At 46.0% G+C, this 22,505-nt stretch overlaps 1 protein-coding gene across 1 annotated transcript in view; it reads right to left on the bottom strand.

Annotated features, from left to right (window-relative positions):
• Nucleotides 1–22,505, bottom strand: part of RAB3GAP1 (RAB3 GTPase activating protein catalytic subunit 1) — a 168,947-nt gene that overhangs the window by 52,745 nt on the left and 93,697 nt on the right. The window contains 7 exon segments of the mRNA XM_075317143.1: nt 6,702–7,043; nt 7,119–7,173; nt 11,250–11,422; nt 15,159–15,254; nt 18,395–18,430; nt 18,432–18,512; nt 18,514–18,566. Coding sequence (XP_075173258.1) covers nt 6,702–7,043; nt 7,119–7,173; nt 11,250–11,422; nt 15,159–15,254; nt 18,395–18,430; nt 18,432–18,512; nt 18,514–18,566 — 836 coding nt within the window.

The raw sequence follows: 22,505 nt of genomic DNA, 5'->3' as shown, positions 1-22,505 counted from the left end.
GTCTTCAGAGGGGGACACAAGAACCATGGTCTTCAGTGGGGGACACAGGAACCATGATCTTCAGTGGGGGACACAGGAACCATGATCATCAGTGGGAGATTCAGGAACCATGGTCTTCAGTGGGGGACACAGGAACCATGATCTTCTATGGGGAATTCAGGAACCATGGTCTTCAGTGGGGGACATAGGAACCATGGTCTTCAGTGGGGGACATAGGAACCATGGTCTTCAGTGGGGGACACAGGAACCATGGTCTTCAGTGGGGGACATAGGAACCATGTTTTTCAGTGGGGGACACAGGAACCATGGGTTAATCGGTTACTACTAACAATAAATCTTAACAGAAATACATAGGCTCCTCCACAGCAGTCTATACCTCGCTTGCTAGCATTGTTACTGAGAAAGCAATAAAAAGAACTAAAACATGGAAAAAATTAAATAAAATGCACAACCACCCTGAGAGGAAAAACAGCTTAAATACACGGGCAACTAAGGTTGGGTGCTGTGTCCCCCAATGAAGTCTATTGAGAAAGATATTTTATGGTGAGTACCAAAAATCTTCATTTCTCAGTCGTTTCATTGGGGGACACAGGAACCATGGGAGGCTGAAAGCATAAAATAAAACAAAATATGCTGTTACCACAGAAGTATTTCCTTTTGTTTAGGCTGCCACTTGATAGACCGTTGCCTGTAGCACCTTCTTGCCAAGCCTTGCATTTGCCGAAGCAAAAGTATGGTTCCTCTATAACTTAAAAAACGTAAGAAAAGATGACCAAGAAGCTGAGTTACGGAGTTGCAGAACAGATGTCCGATGTTGGCTGGTCCAGGAGGTCCCCACCGCTGGCGTAAAGTGCAACCTAACCATGAATGGAGGACATCTGGCCTTCCCTCTATAGTCTTCCATAATGGCCGATCGAATCCAGCAAGCGATGATTGCCTTAGAGGTGGCTGGGCCTTTGCAGGGGCCTTCCAGAAAGACATACAAGCAATATGAACGTCTGAATGTAGCGGTGACTGACAACTTACGCCGTGTGGATGTAACGACGTCCTAAGATGAGAAGTCAAAGGTGGAAAGTTGAGGCCACCTTAGGAAGAAAAGACAGTACCGGCCCCAACACCACCTCGTCTGGGTGCCAGATCAGGTAAGGAACGCAACATTAAGCTAAACTGGAGGATCTGATGCCACCGGGCAAAGTAATGTCTACTTGGGAAGAACCCACCATTTTTTCTTAAGCTGCATTATTAGTGTCAGCCTCCAGGTGGCAGAGGACAAGTGTCCTCCAAAGAAGTTCCTGTGTCCTCCAAAGAAGCCACCAAGAAATACAGTCATGTGAATGGCTATTCCCGCACCACAAACCTAAAACAGATTTCAGTTATCATTTATGCCAAATTTAGACATAGGTTTTAGTAAATTTGTCATGTTGGGGTTGGAAGTGCCCCCTGCACCGCTGCCGGTGGGAAACTGGAAAAAGTTCAACATTTCCTCAACTTTTTTTTGGTCTTCAGGGTCAAAAGTTAGAAATAAGTTTTGCTGTAATGTGGACGGCCCCTTTAATGTGTTTGTGATGAGACATTTCACAGACTTCACTTTCTCCGGCTCTTCGGCACAGTTGGCTCCGCTCGGCTCGGCTCGGCTGACGCCTGTCCGCGCGCAGGATCCTTTGTTTCATAGAAGAGAAATTAGCCGTTCACAGCTTATAATTTTCTCTTAATTCACTAATGCATTTCCAGACACCTCGGAAAATCTGCAGTTTTATTCCTCTTGTTTGGGGATCTTTACATTAAACAGTTCCCATGCGGCGTCGGCGTCATAATAACGTGAAATTATCGCCTTTAATTCCAGCACTTAAACGAAACGTCGCTGTCACATTAACACGAACCGATCAACGGAATGATTTTACATAATGGCTGAAACCAATTAGAAGCGGCGAAGCTGAAAATGGGCAAGAGAATGCAACGCCATCGCACACACACAAGTCAACAGCGAGGATGACAACTTCTCCGAAGATCCGCACTTTATGCCCCCGGATAATAAATCTGGAGGCAGAAGGTGAAAAGTGTCATCCGATCACAGCGCCAAAGACTCCGGATCACATGAAGGCTCCATCAATTACTGCACCGGGAGCCATGATTACCAGAGACCCTAACAGGTGTGCCCATCTTGTTATACTCCAGAGCTGCACTCACTATTCTGCTGGTGTAGTCACTGTGTATATACATTACATTACTGATCCTGAGTTACCTCCTGTATTATACTCCAGAGCTGCACTCACTATTCTGCTAGTGTAGTCACTGTATATATACACATTACATTACTGACCCTGAGTTACATCCTGTATTATACTCCAGAGCTGCACTCACTATTCTGCTGGTGCAGTCACTGTGTATATACATTACATTACTGATCCTGAGTTACCTCCTGTATTATACTCCAGAGCTGCACTCACTATTCTGCTAGTGTAGTCACTGTGTACATACATTACATTACTGATCCTATACTGATCCTGAGTTACCTCCTGTATTATACTCCAGAGCTGCACTCACTATTCTGCTGGTGCAGTCACTGTGTATATACATTACATTACTGATCCTGAGTTACCTCCTGTATTATACTCCAGAGCTGCACTCACTATTCTGCTAGTGTAGTCACTGTGTACATACATTACATTACTGATCCTATACTGATCCTGAGTTACCTCCTGTATTATACTCCAGAGCTGCACTCACTATTCTGCCGGTGCAGTCACTGTGTACATACATTAATTACATTACTGATCCTGTACTGATCCTGAGTTACCTCCTGTATTATACTCCAGAGCTGCACTCACTATTCTGCTGGTGCAGTCACTGTGTACATACATTACATTACTAATCCTGAGTTACCTCCTGTATTATACTGCAGAGCTGCACTCACTATTCTGCTAGTGTAGTCACTGTGTACATACATTACATTACTGATCCTGTACTGATCCTGAGTTACCTCCTGTATTATACTCCAGAGCTGCACTCACTATTCTGCTGGTGCAGTCACTGTGTACATACATTACATTACTGATCCTGAGTTACCTCCTGTATTACACTCCAGAGCTGCACTCAATATTCTGCTGGTAGAGTACCAATTGTACAATAAAGGATCAGTAATGAAATTTATGTACACAGTGACTGCACCAGCAGAATAGTGAGTGCAGCTCTGGAGTATAATACAGGATGTAACTCAGGATCAGTAATGTATGTACACAGTGACTGCACCAGCAGAATAGTGAGTGCAGCTCTGGAGTATAAAGCAGGAGGTAACTCAGGATCAGTAATGTAATGTATGTACACAGTGACTGCACCAGCAGAATAGTGAGTGCAGCTCTGGAGTATAATACAGGATCAGTAATGTAATGTAAGTACACAGTGACTGCACCAGCAGAATAGTGAGTGCAGCTCTGGAGTATAATACAGGATGTAACTCAGGATCAGTAATGTATGTACACAGTGACTGCACCAGCAGAATAGTGAGTGCAGCTCTGGAGTATAAAGCAGGAGGTAACTCAGGATCAGTAATGTAATGTATGTACGCAGTGACTGCACCAGCAGAATAGTGAGTGCAGCTCTGGAGTATAATACAGGATATAAGTCAGGGTCAGTAGTATGAGTGGCATACACAGTATATACTAATACGTGATGTAAGGACAGAATGGTAGATGTCACCTGCCTCCTCTCCATGTCACTCGGATTACAATCCTTTCTTACACGTTCTTCCTCTTGTGACACACAAATAACAGATTCCTGGTGATTGTTTATCGCGGTGTCGGTGTGTGGGTGCCGGCTCTTTGAGAACCGTTCCTATTGTCTGGAGCGTGTAAGGCGGCACAATACACAAGACGTCTGCGGCGTCACATCAGTGGAGGAGAAGCCACGTCTTCTCTGGGTTCCCAGCCACATAATGGAAGCTCTGAAAGGACGGAGGATACATTCCCGCTCAGCTTCAATAGCAAGAAATCTGCTTTATTAATAATTACCAGCATTGGTCTCCCGCCATTCACAGGGAAGAATGGATTTATAGATCAGAAATTTCACTAAAAACCAATTCTGTCTGCGTACAAAAAAACGAGACGAGATTATCAGAGGATCATTAGGAATCGCTGCGTCCCACGGAGATATACTGTATATTATGTATCACCTGGAGGTAGAAAACGGTCTACAATGCAAATCCTTAAAGGGGTCCTGAGCCGGCGCAATGACTGACCGGCTGTATGCAGGGCTCGCTGCAGAGAGCAAGGGACAGATCACTGCTATTAAAGGGGGATTCCCAAAAGCAAAACTTACCCCGTCTTTAGGAGCGGAGGTGCGCTGCGAGATCTTTGCTCCATTCATTGTCTATGGGACTGACGGAGGAGGCCGAATACAGATATTTCCAGTAGTCCAAAGGTCAAGCATGTGAACCTCCGCTCCACTCCAATTCCACTTGTCATGACAGTAGTCAGACCCCCAGACTATAGGTCCAGTCACACTAAGCAACTTACCAGCGATCCCAACAACGATAGGGATCGCTGGTAAGTTGCTAGGAGGTTGCTGGTGAGCTGTCACACTGCGACGCTCCAGCGATCCCACCAGCAACCTGACCTGGCAGGGATCGCTGGAGCGTGGCTACACGAGTTGCTGGTGAGCTCACCAGCAACCAGTGACCAGCCCCCAGTCTCCTAGTTACAGCACACATCAGGTTAATTAACCCGATGTGTGCTGCAGCTAAATGTGCACAGAGCAGGGAGCAGCGCACAATGCTTAGTGCTGGCTCCTTGCTCTCCTAGTTACAGCACACATCGGGTTAATTACCTGATGTGTGCTGCAGCTAAATGTGCACAGAGCAGGGAGCAGCGCACACTGCTTAGTGCTGGCTCCTTGCTCTCCTAGTTACAGCACACATCGGGTTAATTACCTGATGTGTGCTGCAGCTACATGTGCACAGAGCAGGAGCCAGCACTGACAGTGAGAGCGGAGGAGGCTGGTATCAAAGGTAAATATCGGGTAACCAAGGACAGGGCTTCTTGGTTACCCGATGTTTACATTGGTTACCAGCCTCAGCAGAAGCTGGCTCCCTGCTCACTGCACATTAGTTGTTGCTGTCTCGCTGTCACACACAGCGATCTGTGCTTCACAGCAGGACAGCAACAACTAAAAAATGGCCCAGGACATTCAGCAACAACCAACGACCTCACAGCAGGGGCCAGGTTGTTGCTGGATGTCACACACAGCAACATCGCTAGCAACGTCACAAAAGTTGTTCGTTACCAGCGATGTTGCTAGCGATGTTGCTTAGTGTGACGGGGCCTTATATATAGGGGATCATTTTCACTTGTGAGAATACCCCTTTAAGAATCCATCATTTCAGACTGGGGTCGCAACACAGTTTGGATGACACTAAAGGGATTTACTCACTAAATATATTTATTCCCCATCCACCTTATAGGTAAAAAATGTATAAACACTAGGGCTAGGACTACTCAGACCCCCACTAATCCCAAGAAGGGGGGCCCTGTATGAACGGAGCAATGTTTCCCAGGCCGCTCACCGCTTTCTTGCCTTCTATCTCCAATAGTACCATAGAAGTGAATGGAGAAGTGACCACGCGTGTGTACAAGCTCTTTATTCACTCTGGGGACTTTGAGACCCCTGTTCATGGAATCAGCGGAGACCCCCAGGAATCATACGTTATCCGGTGGATAGGCAACGTATGTATTTAGTGGAAAAAGCCCTTTAAGACAGTTTTCCTAACTCAGGCTGCGACCAAAACACCACCGCGATCAGGGGATATCAGTGAGGGAACAGGCAGGAGATCTGCCCAATTGTGGCTGTTGAAGGGTTAATAATCAACGTGTGCCCAATATCAAGGGTTAAAAGGCAATGTATGCTCTATGTCAAGGGTTAAAAGGTAATGTGTACCCTATATCAAGGGTTAAGAGGCAATGTGTGCCCTATATCAAGGGTTAAGAGGCAATGTGTGCCCTATATCAAGGGTTAAGAGGGAATGTGTTCCCTATATCAAGGGTTAAGAGGCAATGTGTGCCCTATATCAAGGGTTAAAAGGCAATGTATGCTCTATGTCAAGGGTTAAAAGGTAATGTGTACCCTATATCAAGGGTTAAGAGGCAATGTGTGCCCTATATCAAGGGTTAAGAGGCAATGTGTGCCCTATATCAAGGGTTAAGAGGCAATGTGTGCCCTATATCAAGGGTTAATAATGAATGTGTACCCTATATCAAGGGTTAAGAGGCAATGTGTGCCCTGTATCAAGGGTTAATAATCAATGCTTGCCCATATAAAGGGTTAATAACGAGTGCCTGCCCTATATCCGTTCTGCGTGTTCCTGAGGATGAGGCCCCTGCAGCGCTCCCCGCACATTGCAATCACTTCCATTAAAGAGTAAGGGCAGTTTTTCACCTTTCTAATATACCTTGTGCTGCACTTTCTCCCCATTTCCACACCTCTGCTGGCTGTCAGTGACTGAAAGCATCATTACTTACATCCATAGTCTGAGAACCTGTCCTAGCCGCGTCCCATAGAAGCAGCTGCAGGATTGGTGCAATGTAACAGCGCGACCTCTTGTAATGAGACACGTGGGACGGGATCGGGGGGATTGTCATCCCCTAAATAACCATTGTACCCCGCAGGAAGGGCAGGTGAGAGCCCCATAATGACCCCAGTAGTGCTGATACCTGAGTGATGGGGACATAGAGCGGCTCCCCGGAGTGCAGGAGGGTCAGGTTTCCGGACTGGTGCAGGCGGCCGTCAGGTTTCGGCACCTCCTTGGCCTCCTCTTTGGACTTCTTCTTGGCCTCCTCCTGTCCGCTCTCCTTCATCTCCTCCGTGTCACTGTGACACTCGAAAAACTCGTCCTCGCTGTCGCTCCAGGAGTCCCAGGATTTGCCCACCTCGTACTTATTCTTCTCCGCGTCTGCTGCGGAGTGTATGTGTGCGGCCGGATCCGAGGGGTCGGGAGGGTTCCCCTTTTTGCCGCCATCTCTCGCCTTCTTCCTCTCGATACAGCAGTTCAGCATCTGAGGAGCGGGAGACAGAATTACACGTACGAGGCCAAAAACATCTGTAATGTGAGGGAAATGGAAGACCCCTACCTGGAGCTTCTGGTGGAGCAGGCAGCACTTCAGATCTGGGGGTCCGCTAGATAACCTAGAGAACCGAAAAAGGGACATTAGAGGTGTCACTGATCACATCCCTGATATTATTCTGTATACACTCTCTATACAGACACATCTGCAGGTCTTTCCTTCCACACTCTATACAGACACATCTGCAGGTTTTTCCCTCCCCTCTCTATACAGACACATCTGCAGGTTTTTCCCTCTGCTCTCTATACAGACACATCTGCAGGTTTTTCCCTCCGCACTCTATACAAACACATCTGCAGGTTTTCCCCTTTGCTCTATACAAACACATCTGCAGGTTTTTCCCTCCGCTCTCTATAGACACACCTACAGGTTTTCCACTCCACTCTCTATAAAGACACATCTGCAGGTTTTTCCCTCCGCTCTCGATAAAGACATCTGCAGGTTTTTCCCTCCTGTCTTTATAAAGACACATCTGCAAGTCTTTCCTTCTGCTCTCTATATAGACCCATCTGCAGGTTTTCCCCTTCGCTCTCGATATAGAACTATCTGCAGGTTTTTCCCTCCGTGCACTATACAGACACATCTGCAGGTTTTTCCCTTCGTTCTCTATAAAAGACACATCTGCAGGTTTTTCCCTCCGCTCTCTATAAAGACACATCTACAGGTTTTTCCCTCCGCACTCTATACAAACACATCTGCAGGTTTTTCCCTCCGCTCTCTATAAAGACACATCTGCAGGTTTTCCACTCCACTCTCTATAAAGACACATCTGCAGGTTTTTCCCTCCGCTCTCGATAAAGACATCTGCAGGTTTTTCCCTCCTCTCTTTATAAAGACACATCTGCAAGTCTTTCCTTCTGCTCTCTATATAGACCCATCTGCAGGTTTTCCCCTTCGCTCTCTATATAGAACTATCTGCAGGTTTTTCCCTCCGTGCTCTATACAGACACATCTGCAGGTTTTTTCCTCTGCTCTCTATACAGACACATCTGCAGATTTTTCCCTCCGAGCTCTATAAAGACACATCTGCAGGTTTTTCCCTCCGCGCTCTATAAAGACACATCTGCAGGTTTTTCCCTCCGCGCTCTATAAAGACACATCTGCAGGTTTTTCCCTCCGTACTCTATACAGTAACATCTGCAGGTTTTCCCCTCTGCTCTATACAAACACATCCGCAGGTTTTTCCCTCCGCTCTCGATAGAGACACACCTACAGGTTTTCCACTCCACTCTCTATAAAGACACATCTGCAGGTTTTTCCCTCCGCTTTCGATAAAGACATCTGCAGGTTTTTCCACCCTCTCTTTATAAAGACACATCTGCAAGTCTTTCCTTCTGCTCTCTATATAGACCCATCTGCAGGTTTTCCCCTTCGCTCTCTATATAGAACTATCTGCAGGTTTTTCCCTCTGCTCTCTATACAGACACATCTGCAGGTTTTTCCCTCCGCTCTCTATAATGACACATCTGCAGGTTTTTCCTTCTGCTCTATACAAACACATCTGCAGGTTTTTCCCTCTGCTCTCTATAATGACACATCTGCAGGTTTTTCCCTCTTCTCTATACAAACACATCTGCAGGTTTTTCCCTCCTCTCTTTATAAAGACACATCTGCAAGTCTTTCCTTCTGCTCTCTATAAAGACCCATCTGCAGGTTTTCCCCTTCGCTCTCTATATAGAACCATCTGCAGGTTTTTCCCTCCGTGCTCTATAGAGACACATCTGCAGGTTTTTCCCTCTGCTCTCTATACAGACACATCTGCAGGTTTTTCTCTCCTCTCTCTATACAGACACATCTACAGGTTTTTCCCTTCGTTCTCTATAATAGACACATGTGCAGGTTTTTCCCTCTGCTCTCTATACAGACACATCTGCAGGTTTTTCCCTCCACTCTCTATACAGACACATCTGCAGGTTTTTCTCACTATCTGACATGAAATGAGATTAAACCTTTCCCGTTTTAGGTCAATTAGGAACCAAAACTATTTCTATTTGCCAAATCCCAGAATAATGAGAGAGAGAATGTTTTATTCCTTTCTGCACGCTGAAGTAGCATTGTTCTTACACTGTGTGACTTGGGGGAAATGTTTTGGATCCTTCCACAGCTTCTCACAATAGTTGGTGGAATTTTGGCCGATACATCCCGAAAGATCTGGTGTAGCTGAGCCATGTTTGGAGGTCACCGCTCACCTTTCAGCTTTGTCCATACATTATCAATAAGATTGAGATCAGGGCTTTGTGATGGCCACTCCAAAACATTGACTTTGTTATCCTTAAGCCACTTTGTAACCAGTTTAGCAGTAGATTTGGGTCATTGTCCATTTGGAAGACCCATTTCCACCCAAACTTTAAGTTCCTGGCTGATGTCTTGAGATGTTCTTCAGAATTGCCACATAATCTTATTTCCTCATGACGCCATCTATTTTGTGAAGTCACCAGTCCCTCCTGCAGCAAAACAACCCCACACCATGATGCTGCCGCCCCCGTGTGTCACAGTTGGGATGATGTTCTTAGGCTTCAAAGGTTCTCCCTTTTTCCTCCAAACGTAACAACAGCCATTGTGGCCAAACAGTTAGGGGTACTTTGCACGTTGCAACATCGCTACTGCGATATCGTCAGGGTCAAATCGAAAGTGACGCACATCCGGCGCCGGTAGCGACGTTGCAACGTGTAAAGCCTAGATGCGCCGATAAATGATCGCAAAAGTGTCGTAAATCGGTGATCTGTGTAGTGTCGGTCACTTCCATAATGTCGCACCAATAGGAGATACGATGTTGTTCCTCGCTCCTGCGGCAGCACACATCGCAGTGTATGAAGCCGCAGGAGCGAGGAACATCTTCTTACCTGCCTCCACCGGCAATACGGAAGGAAGGAGGGGGGCGGGATGTTTACGTCCCGCTCATCTCTGCCCCTCCGCTTCTATTGGCCGCCTGCCGTGTGACATCGCTGTGACGCCGCACGACCCGCCCCCTTAGGAAGGAGGCGGGTTGCCAGCCAGAGCGACGTCGCAGGGCAGGTAAGTGCGTGTAAAGCTGCCGTAGCGATAATGTTCGCTACGGCATCTATCACAAGATATCGCATGTGCGACGAGGGCGGGGACTATCGCGCTCGGCATCGCTAGCATCGGCTAGTGATGTCGCAGCGTGCAAAGTACCCCTTAAATTTTAGTTTCGTCAGACCACAGGACATTTCTCTAAAACTTAAGCTCTTTGTTCCTGTGTGCATTTGCTGACATTAATCTGGCTTTTTCATGTGTCTTTTGGAGTAATGGCTTCTTCCTGGCAGAGTGGCCTTTCAGCCCATGTTGATACAGTACTCGTTTCACTGTGGATAATGATACAATCTTACCAGCTTCCGCCAGCATCTTCACAATGTTGTTTGCTTTTATTCTTGGGTTGATATACACATGTCTGACCAAAGCACGTTCATCTCTGGTGCACAGAACCCGTCTCCTTCCTGAGCGGTATGAGGTCTGGACATTCCCATCTTATTTGTATTTGCGTATAATTGTTTGTACAGATGAATGAGGCACCTTCAGATATCTGGAAATTGCACCCCAGGATGAACCAGACTTGTACAAGTCCACAATTCTCTTCCTGAGATCTTGGCTGATTTCTTTTGACTTTCCCATGATGCTGCACAAACAAGCCGTGTGTTTCAAGTGTGCTTTACAATAATCCACAGGTGTGTCTCTAATTAACTCAGATGTTGCCAATAAACCTATCAGAAGCTTCCAAAGACATGACATCATCATATGGGCGGTCCCATGTTGTTTAAAGGCACAGTACTCTTAGTGTATGGAAACTTTTGACTTTGCAGAAAGTAATAAAATGCCTTAAAACGTTCTCTCTCTCTCAAAATTTTGGCATTTGGCAAATATATATTATTTTGGTTCCTAATTGACCTAAAATAGGAAAGGTTTATACTGATTTTATATCTCCGGTACCAGGAACCTTCCGGACTATCCGCATTCATTTGTGTGGCTGATTTTGGCAGATGCTCTTATGATGCTGCTGCACTTTCCTTAGACTAGTGTTGCATATGTATAGCCTACATGTCCGTGACGCGCTGGGACTATTCACAGCAACATAAATCCTCTGCACAAAGCAGACGACGCGGCGGTGATTAATATACGCACCCTGGGACCAGGTGATTGTTCTCCCACCGATAGCGCATCTCCAGCACAAACTCCTGCCACAGGTGCGCCACCCCTCGCACCCCTCCGTGGTAGAAGTTGACCATACACAGGCACAGCGCCAGCTTGTACGTCAGGCTGTCGGACGGCGCGGACTTCAGCTGGCTGTACAGGTTCTGCGCACAGAGAAGCCATTACACCACACATGCATAATTCAGATACTTTGCAATAATTTGAGCATTGTTGCATTACAAATGAGTCCGTCTGATAACCGAGGACAGATGGCCGGGAATATTCAGAGCATCCGAAGCGAGCGCCGCCAAGACAAAACCGCATCTCATTTATAGCCACAATAGAGAGATATTCATCTAATCTAAATAACACGGATAAGTGAGGACATAATGGTGGCGAAGAACTGGGAATGTGGGGTGCGAGAAATATGCTGTGGATATTAACATTTATTGTAACTTTCTCAACAATATCGCAAAGTATCTAAGAAAGGGCGAGTCATAAAAGTGCACTTCTATTTTTTTACATGATATGCTTAAGAGCTGCACTCACTATTCTGCTGGTAGCATCACTGTGTACATTACATTACTGATCCTGTACTGATCCTGAGTTACCTCCTATATTATACTCCAGAGCTGCACTCACTATTCTGCTGGTGCAGACACTGTGTACATATATTACATTACTGATCCTGTACTGATCCCGAGTCACCTCCTGTATTATACTCCAGAGCTGCACTCACTATGTACATACATTACATTACTGATCCTGTACTGATCCTGAGTTACCTCCTATATTATACTCCAGAGCTGCACTCACTATGTACATACATTACATTACTGATCCTGTACTGATCCTGAGTTACCTCCTATATTATACTCCAGAGCTGCACTCACTATTCTGCTGGTGCAGACACTGTGTACATACATTACATTACTGATCCTGTACTGATCCTGAGTTACCTCCTATATTATACTCCAGAGCTGCACTCACTATGTACATACATTACATTACTGATCCTGTACTGATCCTGAGTTACCTCCTATATTATACTCCAGAGCTGCACTCACTATTCTGCTGGTGCAGTCACTGTGTACATACATTACATTACTGATCCTGTACTGATCCTGAGTTACCTCCTATATTATACTCCAGAGCTGCACTCACTATTCTGCTGGTGCAGTCACTGTATACATACTGTACATTACATTACTTATCCTGTACTGATCCCGAGTCACCTCCTGTATTATACTCCAGAGCTGCACTCACTATTCTGCTGGTGCAGTCACTGTGTACATACATTACATTATTGATCCTGTACTGATCCTGAGTTACCTCCTGTATTATACTCCAGAGCTGCACTCACAATTCTGCTGGTGCAGTCACTGTGTACATACATTACATTACTGATCCTGTACTGATCCTGAGTTACCTCCTGTATTATACTCCAGAGCTGCACTCACTATTCTGCTGGTGCAGTCACTGTGTCCATATATTACATTACTGATCCTGAGTTACCTCCTGTATTATACTCCAGAGTTGCACTCACTATTCTGCTGGTGCAGTCACTGTGTACATACATTACATTACTTATGCTGTACTAATTCTGAGTTACATCCTGTATTATACTCCAGAGCTGCACTCACTATTCTGCTGGTGCAGTCACTGTGTACATACATTATTGATGAGTTACATCCAGTATTGTACTCCAGAGCTGCACTCACTATTCTGCTGGTGCAGTCACTGTGCACATACATTACAATACTGATCCTGAGTTACATCCTGTATTATACTCCAGAGCTGCACTCACTATTCTGCTGCTGCAGTCACTGTGTACATACATTACTGATCCTGTACTGATCCTGAGTTACCTCCTGTATTATACTCCAGAGCTGCACTCACTATTCTGCTGGTGGAGTCCCTGTGTACATACATTACATTACTGATCCTGTACTGATCCTGAGTTACAGCCTGTATTATACTCCAGAGCTGCACTCACGACTCTGCTGGTGCAGTCACTGTGCACATACAGTGGGTACGGAAAGTATTCAGACCCCTTTAAAATTTTCACTCTTTTTTTTTCTCATTGCAGCCATTTGGTAAATTCAAAAAAGTTCTTTTTTTTCTCATTAATGTGCACTCTGCCCCCATCCCCCATCTTGTCAGAAAAAAAAATTAGAAATGTAGAATTTTTTGCAAATGTATTAAAGAAGAAAAGCTGAAATATCACATGGTGATAAGTATTCACACCCTTTGCTCAGACACTCATATGTAAGTCACATGCTGTCCATTTCCTTGTGATCCTCCTTGAGATGGTTCTCCTCCTTTATTAGAGTCCGGCTGTGTGTAATCACACTGATAGGACGTGATTTGGAAAGGCGCGCACCTGTCTATATAAGACCTCAGCTCACACTGTATGTCACACCAAATGAGAATCATGAGGTCAAAGGAACTGCCCAAGGAGCTCAGAGACAGAATTGTGGCAAAGCACAGATCTGGCCAAGGTTACAAAAGAATACTCAGGCTTCCTAAGAGCACAGTGGCCTCAATATTCCTTAAATGGAAGAGGTTTGGGACCAGCAGAACTCTTCCTAGACCCGGCCGTCCAGCCAAACTGAGCAATCATGGGGGAAAAGCCTTGGTGAGAGGTAAAGAACCCCAAGATCACTGCGGCTGAGCTCCAGAGATGCAGTAGGGAGATGGGAGAAAGTTCCACAAAGTCACCTATACTGCAGCCTCCACCAGTCGGGCCTTTATGGCAGAGTGGTCCGACAGAAGCCTCTCCTCAGTGCAAGACAAATGAAAGCTGCATAGAGTTTGCAAAAAAACACATGAAGGACTCCCAGACAATGAGAAATAAGACTCTCTGGTCTGATGAGACGAATATAGAACCTTTTGGTGATCATTCTAAGCGGCATGTGTGGAGAAAACCAGGCACTGTTCATCACCTGCCCAATACAATCCCTACAGTGAGACATGGTGGTGACAGCATCATGCTATGGGGGCAGGGACATGATGCCTGGCTGCAATTGATGGAAAGATGAATGCGACCAAGTACAGAGATATCCTGGAAGAAAACCTCTTCCAGATGCTCTGGACCTCAGACTTGGCAGAAGGTTCACCTTCCAACAAGACAATGACCCTAAGCACACAGCTAAAATAACAAAGGAGCGGCTTCAGAACAACTCTGTGACCATTCTTGACCGGCCCAGCCAGAGCCCTGACCTAAACCCAATTGTGCATCTCTGGAGAGACCTGAAAATGGCGTCCACCAACGTTCACCATCCAACCTGACGGAACTGGAGAGGATCTGCAAGGAAGAATAGCAGAGGATCCCCAAATCCAGGATCCCAAGAAGACTCATGGCTGTACTAGCTCAAAAGGGAGGGTGCCTCTACTCAATACTGAGCAAAGGGGCTGAATACTTATGACCATGTGATACTTCAGTTTTTTTTTGTTTAATAAATTTGCGAAAATTTCTACCGTTTGTTTTTTTTCTGTCAAGATGGGGGATGGGTGCAGAGTGCACAATAATGAGAAAAAATGAACTTTTTATAATTTACCAAATGGCTGCAATGAAACAAAGAGAGAAAATGTAAAGGGGTGTGAATACTTTCCGTACCCACTGTACATTACATTACTGATCCTGTACTGATCCTTAGTTATATTCTGTACTATACTCCAGAGCTGCACTCACTATTCTGTAGTGCATAATAATGTAATGTATGTACCCAGTGACTCCACCAGTAGAATAGTGAGTGCAGCTCCGGAGTATAATGCGGATTAGGACAGAATACATAATGTTATTAATTTGCATAATTGCTATCTCTGTAAATTTAAACGGTATTTTTTTTAAACTTTTTTTTTTATATATATATGATGACGCGTCTGTACATGACTTACATAGTCCTCGCTCTCTGCCGCAGCCGCAGGGTCTGTATTGGAGCCACTGCTCCTGGACTCGGCTCCATCAAGGGATTTTGCATCTGGAAATAGAAACTGCAAAAGAAAGCCAATATCTCACTATTCCTAAGACCATACAACTCTGTCTATTTTCTCGCAGTCACAGTTTCTTTAATCTGAGATCTGTGCCATGCACCCGGTGTCTGAAATAGAAGTAGACACCTGCACTTAAGGGGAAGCGACCGTCAAGAAAGGGACCAATTGAGCAAATCGTATGTTTTTCCAGATCACAACTTTCTGTTGCTTCACGAAACAAAATATACATTAGCCTCCTGTATTTTGTATTGAAGCATCTAATGTGCGTGTACAAATGTCATAGTGAAGAGAAGGTGAGCTGTGACATCACCAATTGTGAACGGTAGATCCTGTGTTATCTACTGTATAGAGCTGTTATCAGTCATTGTATAGGAGGGGGGAGGAGGTGAGCTGTGACATCACCAATTGTAAATGATATCCTGTGTTATCTACTGTATATAGAGGTGTTAGCAGTCATTATACAGGAGAGGGAGGAGGCGAGTTGTGAAATCACCTATTGTGAATGGTGGATCCTGTGTTATCTACTGTATATAGAGGTGTTATTTGTCATTGTACAGGAGGGGGGAGGTGATCTGTGACATCACCTGTTGTAAATGATTTATCCTGTGTTTTTTACTGTATGTAGAGGTGTTATCAGTCATTATACAGGAGACTGAGGAGGTGAGCTGTGACTTCACCTATTATGAATGGTGGATTCTGTGTTAGTTGTATATAGAGGTGTTATCTGTCATTGTACAGTAGGGAGAGGAGGTGAGCTGCGACATCACCTATAGTGACTGGTAAATCCTGTGTTATCAGCTGTATAAAGAGGTGTTATCAGTCATTGTACAGGGGGAGGAGGTGAGCTGTTACATCACCTACTGTGATTTGTCGATCCTGTGGTATCAGCTGTACATGGAGGTGTTATCAGTCATTATACAGGAGGAGGAGGTTAGCTGTGACATCACTCACTGTGATTGGTGAATCCTGGGTTATCAGCTGTATATATATAGGTGTTATCAGTCATTGTACAGGAGGAGGAGGTGAGCTGTGACATCACCTATTGTGAATGGTGGATCCTGTGTTATCAGCTATATATGCTATATATAGAGGTGTTATCAGTCATTGTAATCCTACTTTTACTGATAAAAAAAAAAACTCTTGTAAACCTTTCTTGTAAGGCCTGGAAGTCAAAAAAAAAAAAAAGCTCCTGTGGCCAGTGTAAAAAAGATTCATAATAATATATATACACACACACACACATACACGTGAATGTATATGTATGTATGTATATATATATATATGTGTGTTTAAAAGAACAGAGTCCTCAGTGGTTGATACCTTTTAATGGCATATATATATATATATATATATATATATATATATGTCTTTCTTCAAAACACATGTAACACAAAAGCTTGATGTGTAGACAATAGATTGTCTCTGCCGATCGCTTTCCTGTAAGTGCAGCCATCCTCTTATTAAACCTTACACAGTTTCAGCTTCATGTATTTCAACGTTCCCGGTTATTATTCCATGAATCCCCCCGTGCTACAGTTCACAGCCCCCTGGTGCCGCAGTATCCAGACATTACATACACAGCACTGCAGGTGGCAGCGGTCACAAAACTAAGCACGTGACTGCTTCCCCGGGTCTGTGCACTACTGCGCATGTACAAGGGATACTGCTGATACTATGATGGACAGATAGGATGGATGGACGGAGAGATATGATGGATGGATGGATGGATGGACGGACAAATGGACAGATATAATGGACAGATGGACAGATATGGATGGATGGATGAATGAACGGATGGAGGGATATAATGGATGGATGAATGAATGAATGAATGAATGAATGAATGATGGATGGACGGACAAAAAGATATGGTGGATGAATAGATGGAGAGAGATGATGGATGGACGAACGGACGGACATACAGACGAACAAACAGATGGATGGATGGACAGAGAGATATGGATCGATGAACGGATAGACAAATGGATGGACAGAGATATGATGGATAGATGGATGGATGAATGGGTGAATGAATGAATGGACGGACAAAGATATGAAGGATGGATGGAGAGATATGATGGATAGATGAATGAATGGATGGACAGAGAGATATGACGAATAAATGAATGAATGAACGGACAGAGAGATGGACAGACATACAGATGAATGAAGAGATATGATGGATAGATGAATGGATGGATGGACAGAGAGATATGACGGATAGATGAGTGAATGAATGAATGAATGAATGGAAAGAGAGACGGACAGACAAACGGATGAATGGAGAGATATGATAGATAGATGAATGAATGGATGGACAGAGAGATATGACAACCAAATGAATGAATGAATGAATGAATGAATGAATGAATGAATGAATGAACGAACGAACGGACAGACATATGGATGGATGGACAGATATGATGGATAGATGAATGAATGCATGGACAGGGAGATATGATGAATGAATGAATGGACAGGGAGATATGATGAATGAATGCATGGACAGGGAGATATGATGAATGAATGAATGAATGAATGGACAGGGAGATATGATGGATGAATGAAAGAACGGACAGACATATGGCTGGATGGACAGATATGATGGATAGATGAATGAATGCATGGACAGGGAGATATGATGAATGAATGAATGGACAGGGAGATATGATGAATGAATGAATGAATGAATGGACAGGGAGATATGATGGATGGATGGATGGATGAATGAATGAATGAATGAATGAATGAATGAATGAATGAATGAATGGACAGATGGACGGCCAGATAGCGTTCTCTATACCAGCTCTCTGGCTTCTTGCTGATCGCGGTGACAGATATGCGCAGGGTATAAATATCTCTTACGCATTTGCCAGATTTCAGTAGCAGAGAGAAACGTTTCTCACGCCATCGCATTCCCGATATATTCGTGAGCAGAGCCGTTAACAAGGTAAACAACAGATATGATTAATTTGCGCTCCAGCAACACTACAGAGCCTCCTAATTAACACGTGTATTAGCTGTGAAGATGGATCTGGTAAATTAGGGTCACGTTGAGTAAAGTGAAGAAATAAAAAAAACAAACCAAACCCATATCTAAAAATAAAATAAAAGCTATGAAAGCTCCGTGCAGAACCTACAAATAAAATAGCGTTGAGGACGTCGTTGCTTAGCGGGGGTCTCGTCGGCCCCCCGGTGCTTGCGGATCTTCTTCCTGGCACTGCTGACCATGCCGGTGACGGACAGCTTGTGTATGGGGGACCGGTGCCGGCTCGGTGAGCTTGGAGAGAGCCTGGCTAATATCAGCCGCGTCTGTGAAGAGAGAGACAAAGGACGATGAACGCGGAGAACGACGACATGTAACCATGCTGCTTAGCAACTCGGATCATTGTGCTGTCTGCGCGTCCTCACATCCCACCGATAACAAAGGACGTCTTTATTTGTTCTCATATTTGATAGAATTCCTCCAGTGACCGGGATAAAAATCTGTGAATGTACGCTGCTCATAATCGTGTGCAGTCTAGAAAACCTACGTGTAATGCTACTTTGTAGACCCCTCATCTATTAACAAGAGCACCAGTTGTCCGTCCAATGATTTCAATGAGAATTGCAATACCTCTCCCTGCCTGCGGAGGCAGTGCGGAGAATGTGAACACTCACTGCTAAGGCGGCTTTCACACTACGTGTTTTTAGCATGCCTCATGAACGTTTGTTTGCTAAAAAGCGGATCCTGTTTTTGCAAAGAGAAACGCATGTGTTATTTTACAGGATCCTGTCACTTGAAGTTTATGGGCGGGCATTGGAGTCATGTGATCGGGAGTGAGGGGGACTGAACGTGACAGACTGGAAATTCAGGCGCAGCTGGGGGCAAAAGAGACGAGAGAAGAGAGGGAAGAGAGAAGAGAGAGAGAGGAGAGACAGAGGAGAGACAGAGAGGAGAGAGAAGAGAGGAGAGAGAGAGAGAGAGAGAGAGAGAGAGAGAAGAGAGAGGAGAGAAGAGAGAGAGAGAAGAGAGAGAAGAGAGAGGAGAGAGAGAGGAGAGAGAGAGAGAGAGGAGAGAGGGAAGAGAGGAGAGACAGAGGAGAGACAGAGAGGAGAGAGAAGAGAGGAGAGAGAGAGGAGAGAGAAGAGAGAGGAGAGAGAGAGAGAGAGAGAGAGAGAGGAGAGAGAGAGGAGAGAGAGAGGAGAGAGAGAGAGAGAGAGGAGAGAGGGAAGAGAGGAGAGACAGAGGAGAGAGAGGGAAGAGAGGAGAGAGAGGAGAGAGAGAGAGAGAGGAGAGAGGAGAGAGAGGAGAGACAGAGGAGAGAGAGGGAAGAGAGGAGAGAGAGAGGAGAGAGGGAAGAGAGGAGAGAGAGAGGAGAGAGAGAGAGGAGAGAGAGAGGAGAGAGAAGAGAGAGAGAAGAGAGAGGAGGAGAGGGAAGAGAGGAGAGAGGGAAGAGAGGAGAGAGGGAAGAGAGGAGAGAGAGAGAGGAGAGAGGGAAGAGAGGAGAGGGAGGAGAGACAGAGGAGAGACAGAGGAGGGAGAGAGGAGAGACAGAGAGGAGGAGAGAGAGGAGGAGAGAGAGGAGGAGAGAGAGGAGAGAGAGAGAGAGGAGAGACAGAGGAGAGAGAGAGAGAGAGGAGAGAGGAGAGACAGAGAGGAGGAGAGAGAGGAGAGACAGAGGAGAGAGAGAGAAGAGACAGAGAGGAGAGAGAGAGGAGACAGAGAGAGGAGAGAGAGGAGAGAGGAGAGAGAGAGGAGAGAGAGAGGAGAGAGAGAGGAGAGAGAGAGAGAAGAGAGAAGACAGAGAGCAGAGACAGAGGAGAGAGAGAGGAGGAGAAACAGAGAGGAGAGAGAGAGAGGAGAGAGAGAGAGGAGAGAGAGAGGAGAGAGGAGAGAGAGAAGACAGAGAGGAGAGACAGAGGAGAGAGAGGAGAGACAGAGAGGAGAGAGAGAGAGGAGAGAGAGTGAAGAAGAGAGAGGAGAGAGAAGAGAGAGAGAAGAGGAGAAAGAGACAGGAGAGGAGAGAGGCAGAGAGAGAGGGCGAGAGAGAGGAGAGAGAGAAGAGAGAGAAGAGCGAGAAAAGAGAGAGGAGAGAGAGAGGAGAGAGAAGAGAGGAGAGAGAGAGAGAGGAGAGAGAGAGAGAAGAGAAGAGGAGAAAGAGAGAGGAGAGGAGAGAGAAGGAGAGAGGAGAGAGAGGAGAGAGAGAAGAGAGGAAAAAAGAGAAGAGAGGAGAGAGCAGAGAGGAGAGAGCAGAGAGGAGAGAGAGGAGGAAGAGAGAAGAGAGAGGACAGAGTGAAGAGAGGAAAAAAGAGGAGTAGAGAGGAGAGGGGGAGGAGAGAGAGGATAGTGAGAGAGGAGAGAGAAAGAGGAGAGAGAGAGAAGAGGAAAAAAGAGAAGAGAGGAGAGAGGAGAGAGCAGAGAGGAGAGAGCAGAGAGGGGAGAGAGGGGAGAGAGGAGAGAGGGGAGAGAGGGGGCAGAGAGAAGAGAGGAAAAAAGAAGAGAGAGAAAGCAGAGAGGAGAGAGGAAAAGAGAAAAGAGAGAGAGAGAGAAGAGAGGAGAAGAAGGGAATTTTGTTTACTTACCGTAAATTCCTTTTCTTCTAGCTCTAATTGGGAGACCCAGACAATTGGGGTGTATAGGCTATGCCTCCGGAGGCCGCACAAAGTATTACACTAAAAAGTGTTAAGCCCCTCCCCTTCTGCCTATACACCCCCCGTGCTCCCACGGGCTCCTCGAGTTTTGGTGCAAAAGCAAGAAGGAGGAAAAAAGAATTATAAACTGGTTTAAAGTAACTTCAATCCGAAGGAATATCGGAGAACTGAAACCATTCAACATGAACAACATGTGTACACAAAAAAAACAGGGGCGGGTGCTGGGTCTCCCAATTAGAGCTAGAAGAAAAGGAATTTACGGTAAGTAAACAAAATTCCCTTCTTCTTTGTCGCTCTATTGGGAGACCCAGACAATTGGGACGTCCAAAAGCAGTCCCTGGGTGGGTAAAATAATACCTCGTAAGAGAGCCGTAAAACGGCCTCTTCCTACAGGTGGGCAACCGCCGCCTGAAGGACTCGTCTACCTAGGCTGGCATCCGCCGAAGCATAGGTATGCACCTGATAGTGCTTCGTGAAAGTGTGCAGGCTCGACCAGGTAGCCGCCTGACACACCTGCTGAGCCGTAGCCTGGTGCCTCAAAGCCAAGCCCAGGATGCGCCCACGGCTCTGGTAGAATGGGCCTTCAGCCCTGAGGGAACCGAAGCCCAGCCGAACGGTAAGCTTCGATAATTGGCTCCTTGATCCACCGAGCCAGGGTTGATTTGGAAGCCTGTGACCCTTTACGCTGGCCAGCGACAAGGACAAAGAGTGCATCCCGAGCGGCGCAGGTGGCGCCGTACGAGAAATGTAGAGTCTGAGTGCTCTCACCAGATCTAACAAGTGCAAATCCTTTTCACATTGGTGAACTGGATGAGGATAAAAAGAAGGTAAGGAGATATCCTGATTGAGATGAAAGGGGGATACCACCTTAGGGAGAAACTCCGGAACCGGACGCAGAACCACCTTGTCCTGGTGAAACACCAGGAAAGGGGCTTTGCATGACAGCGCTGCTAGCTCAGACACTCTGCGAAGTGAAGTGACTGCTACTAGAAAAACCACTTTCTGCGAAAGGCGTGAGAGAGAAATATCCCTCATTGGCTCGAATGGTGGTTTCTGAAGAACCATCAGCACCCTGTTCAGATCCCCAGGGTTCTAACGGCCGCTTGTAAGGAGGGACGATGTGACAAACCCCCTGCAGGAACGTGCGTACCTGTGGAAGTCTGGCTAGGCGCTTCTGGAAAAACACAGAGAGCGCTGAGACTTGTCCCTTAAGGGAGCCGAGCCGACAAACCCTTTTCCAGTCCAGATTGAAGGAAGGACAGAAAAGTGGGCAAGGCAAAAGGCCAGGGAGAAATACCCTGAGCAGAGCACCATGACAGGAAAATTTTCCACGTCCTGTGGTAGATCTTGGCGGACGTTGGTTTCCTAGCTTGTCTCATAGTGGCAATGACGTCTTGAGATAACCCTGAGGACGCTAGGATCCAGGACTCAATGGCCACACAGTCAGGTTGAGGGCCGCAGAATTCAGATGGAAAAACGGTCCTTGAGATAGCAAGTCTGGTCGGTCTGGTAGTGCCCACGGTTGGCCGACCGTGAGATGCCACAGATCCGGGTACCACGACCGCCTCGGCCAGTCAGGAGCGACGAGGATGACGCGCGGCAGTCGGCCCTGATCTT

The sequence above is a fragment of the Anomaloglossus baeobatrachus genome, chromosome 7 (assembly GCF_048569485.1).
Source record: "Anomaloglossus baeobatrachus isolate aAnoBae1 chromosome 7, aAnoBae1.hap1, whole genome shotgun sequence".
Taxonomy (NCBI): Eukaryota; Metazoa; Chordata; class Amphibia; order Anura; family Aromobatidae; genus Anomaloglossus; species Anomaloglossus baeobatrachus.
The sequence above is the reverse complement of the archived record's forward strand: the minus strand, read 5'-3'. Positions and strand labels throughout refer to the sequence as shown.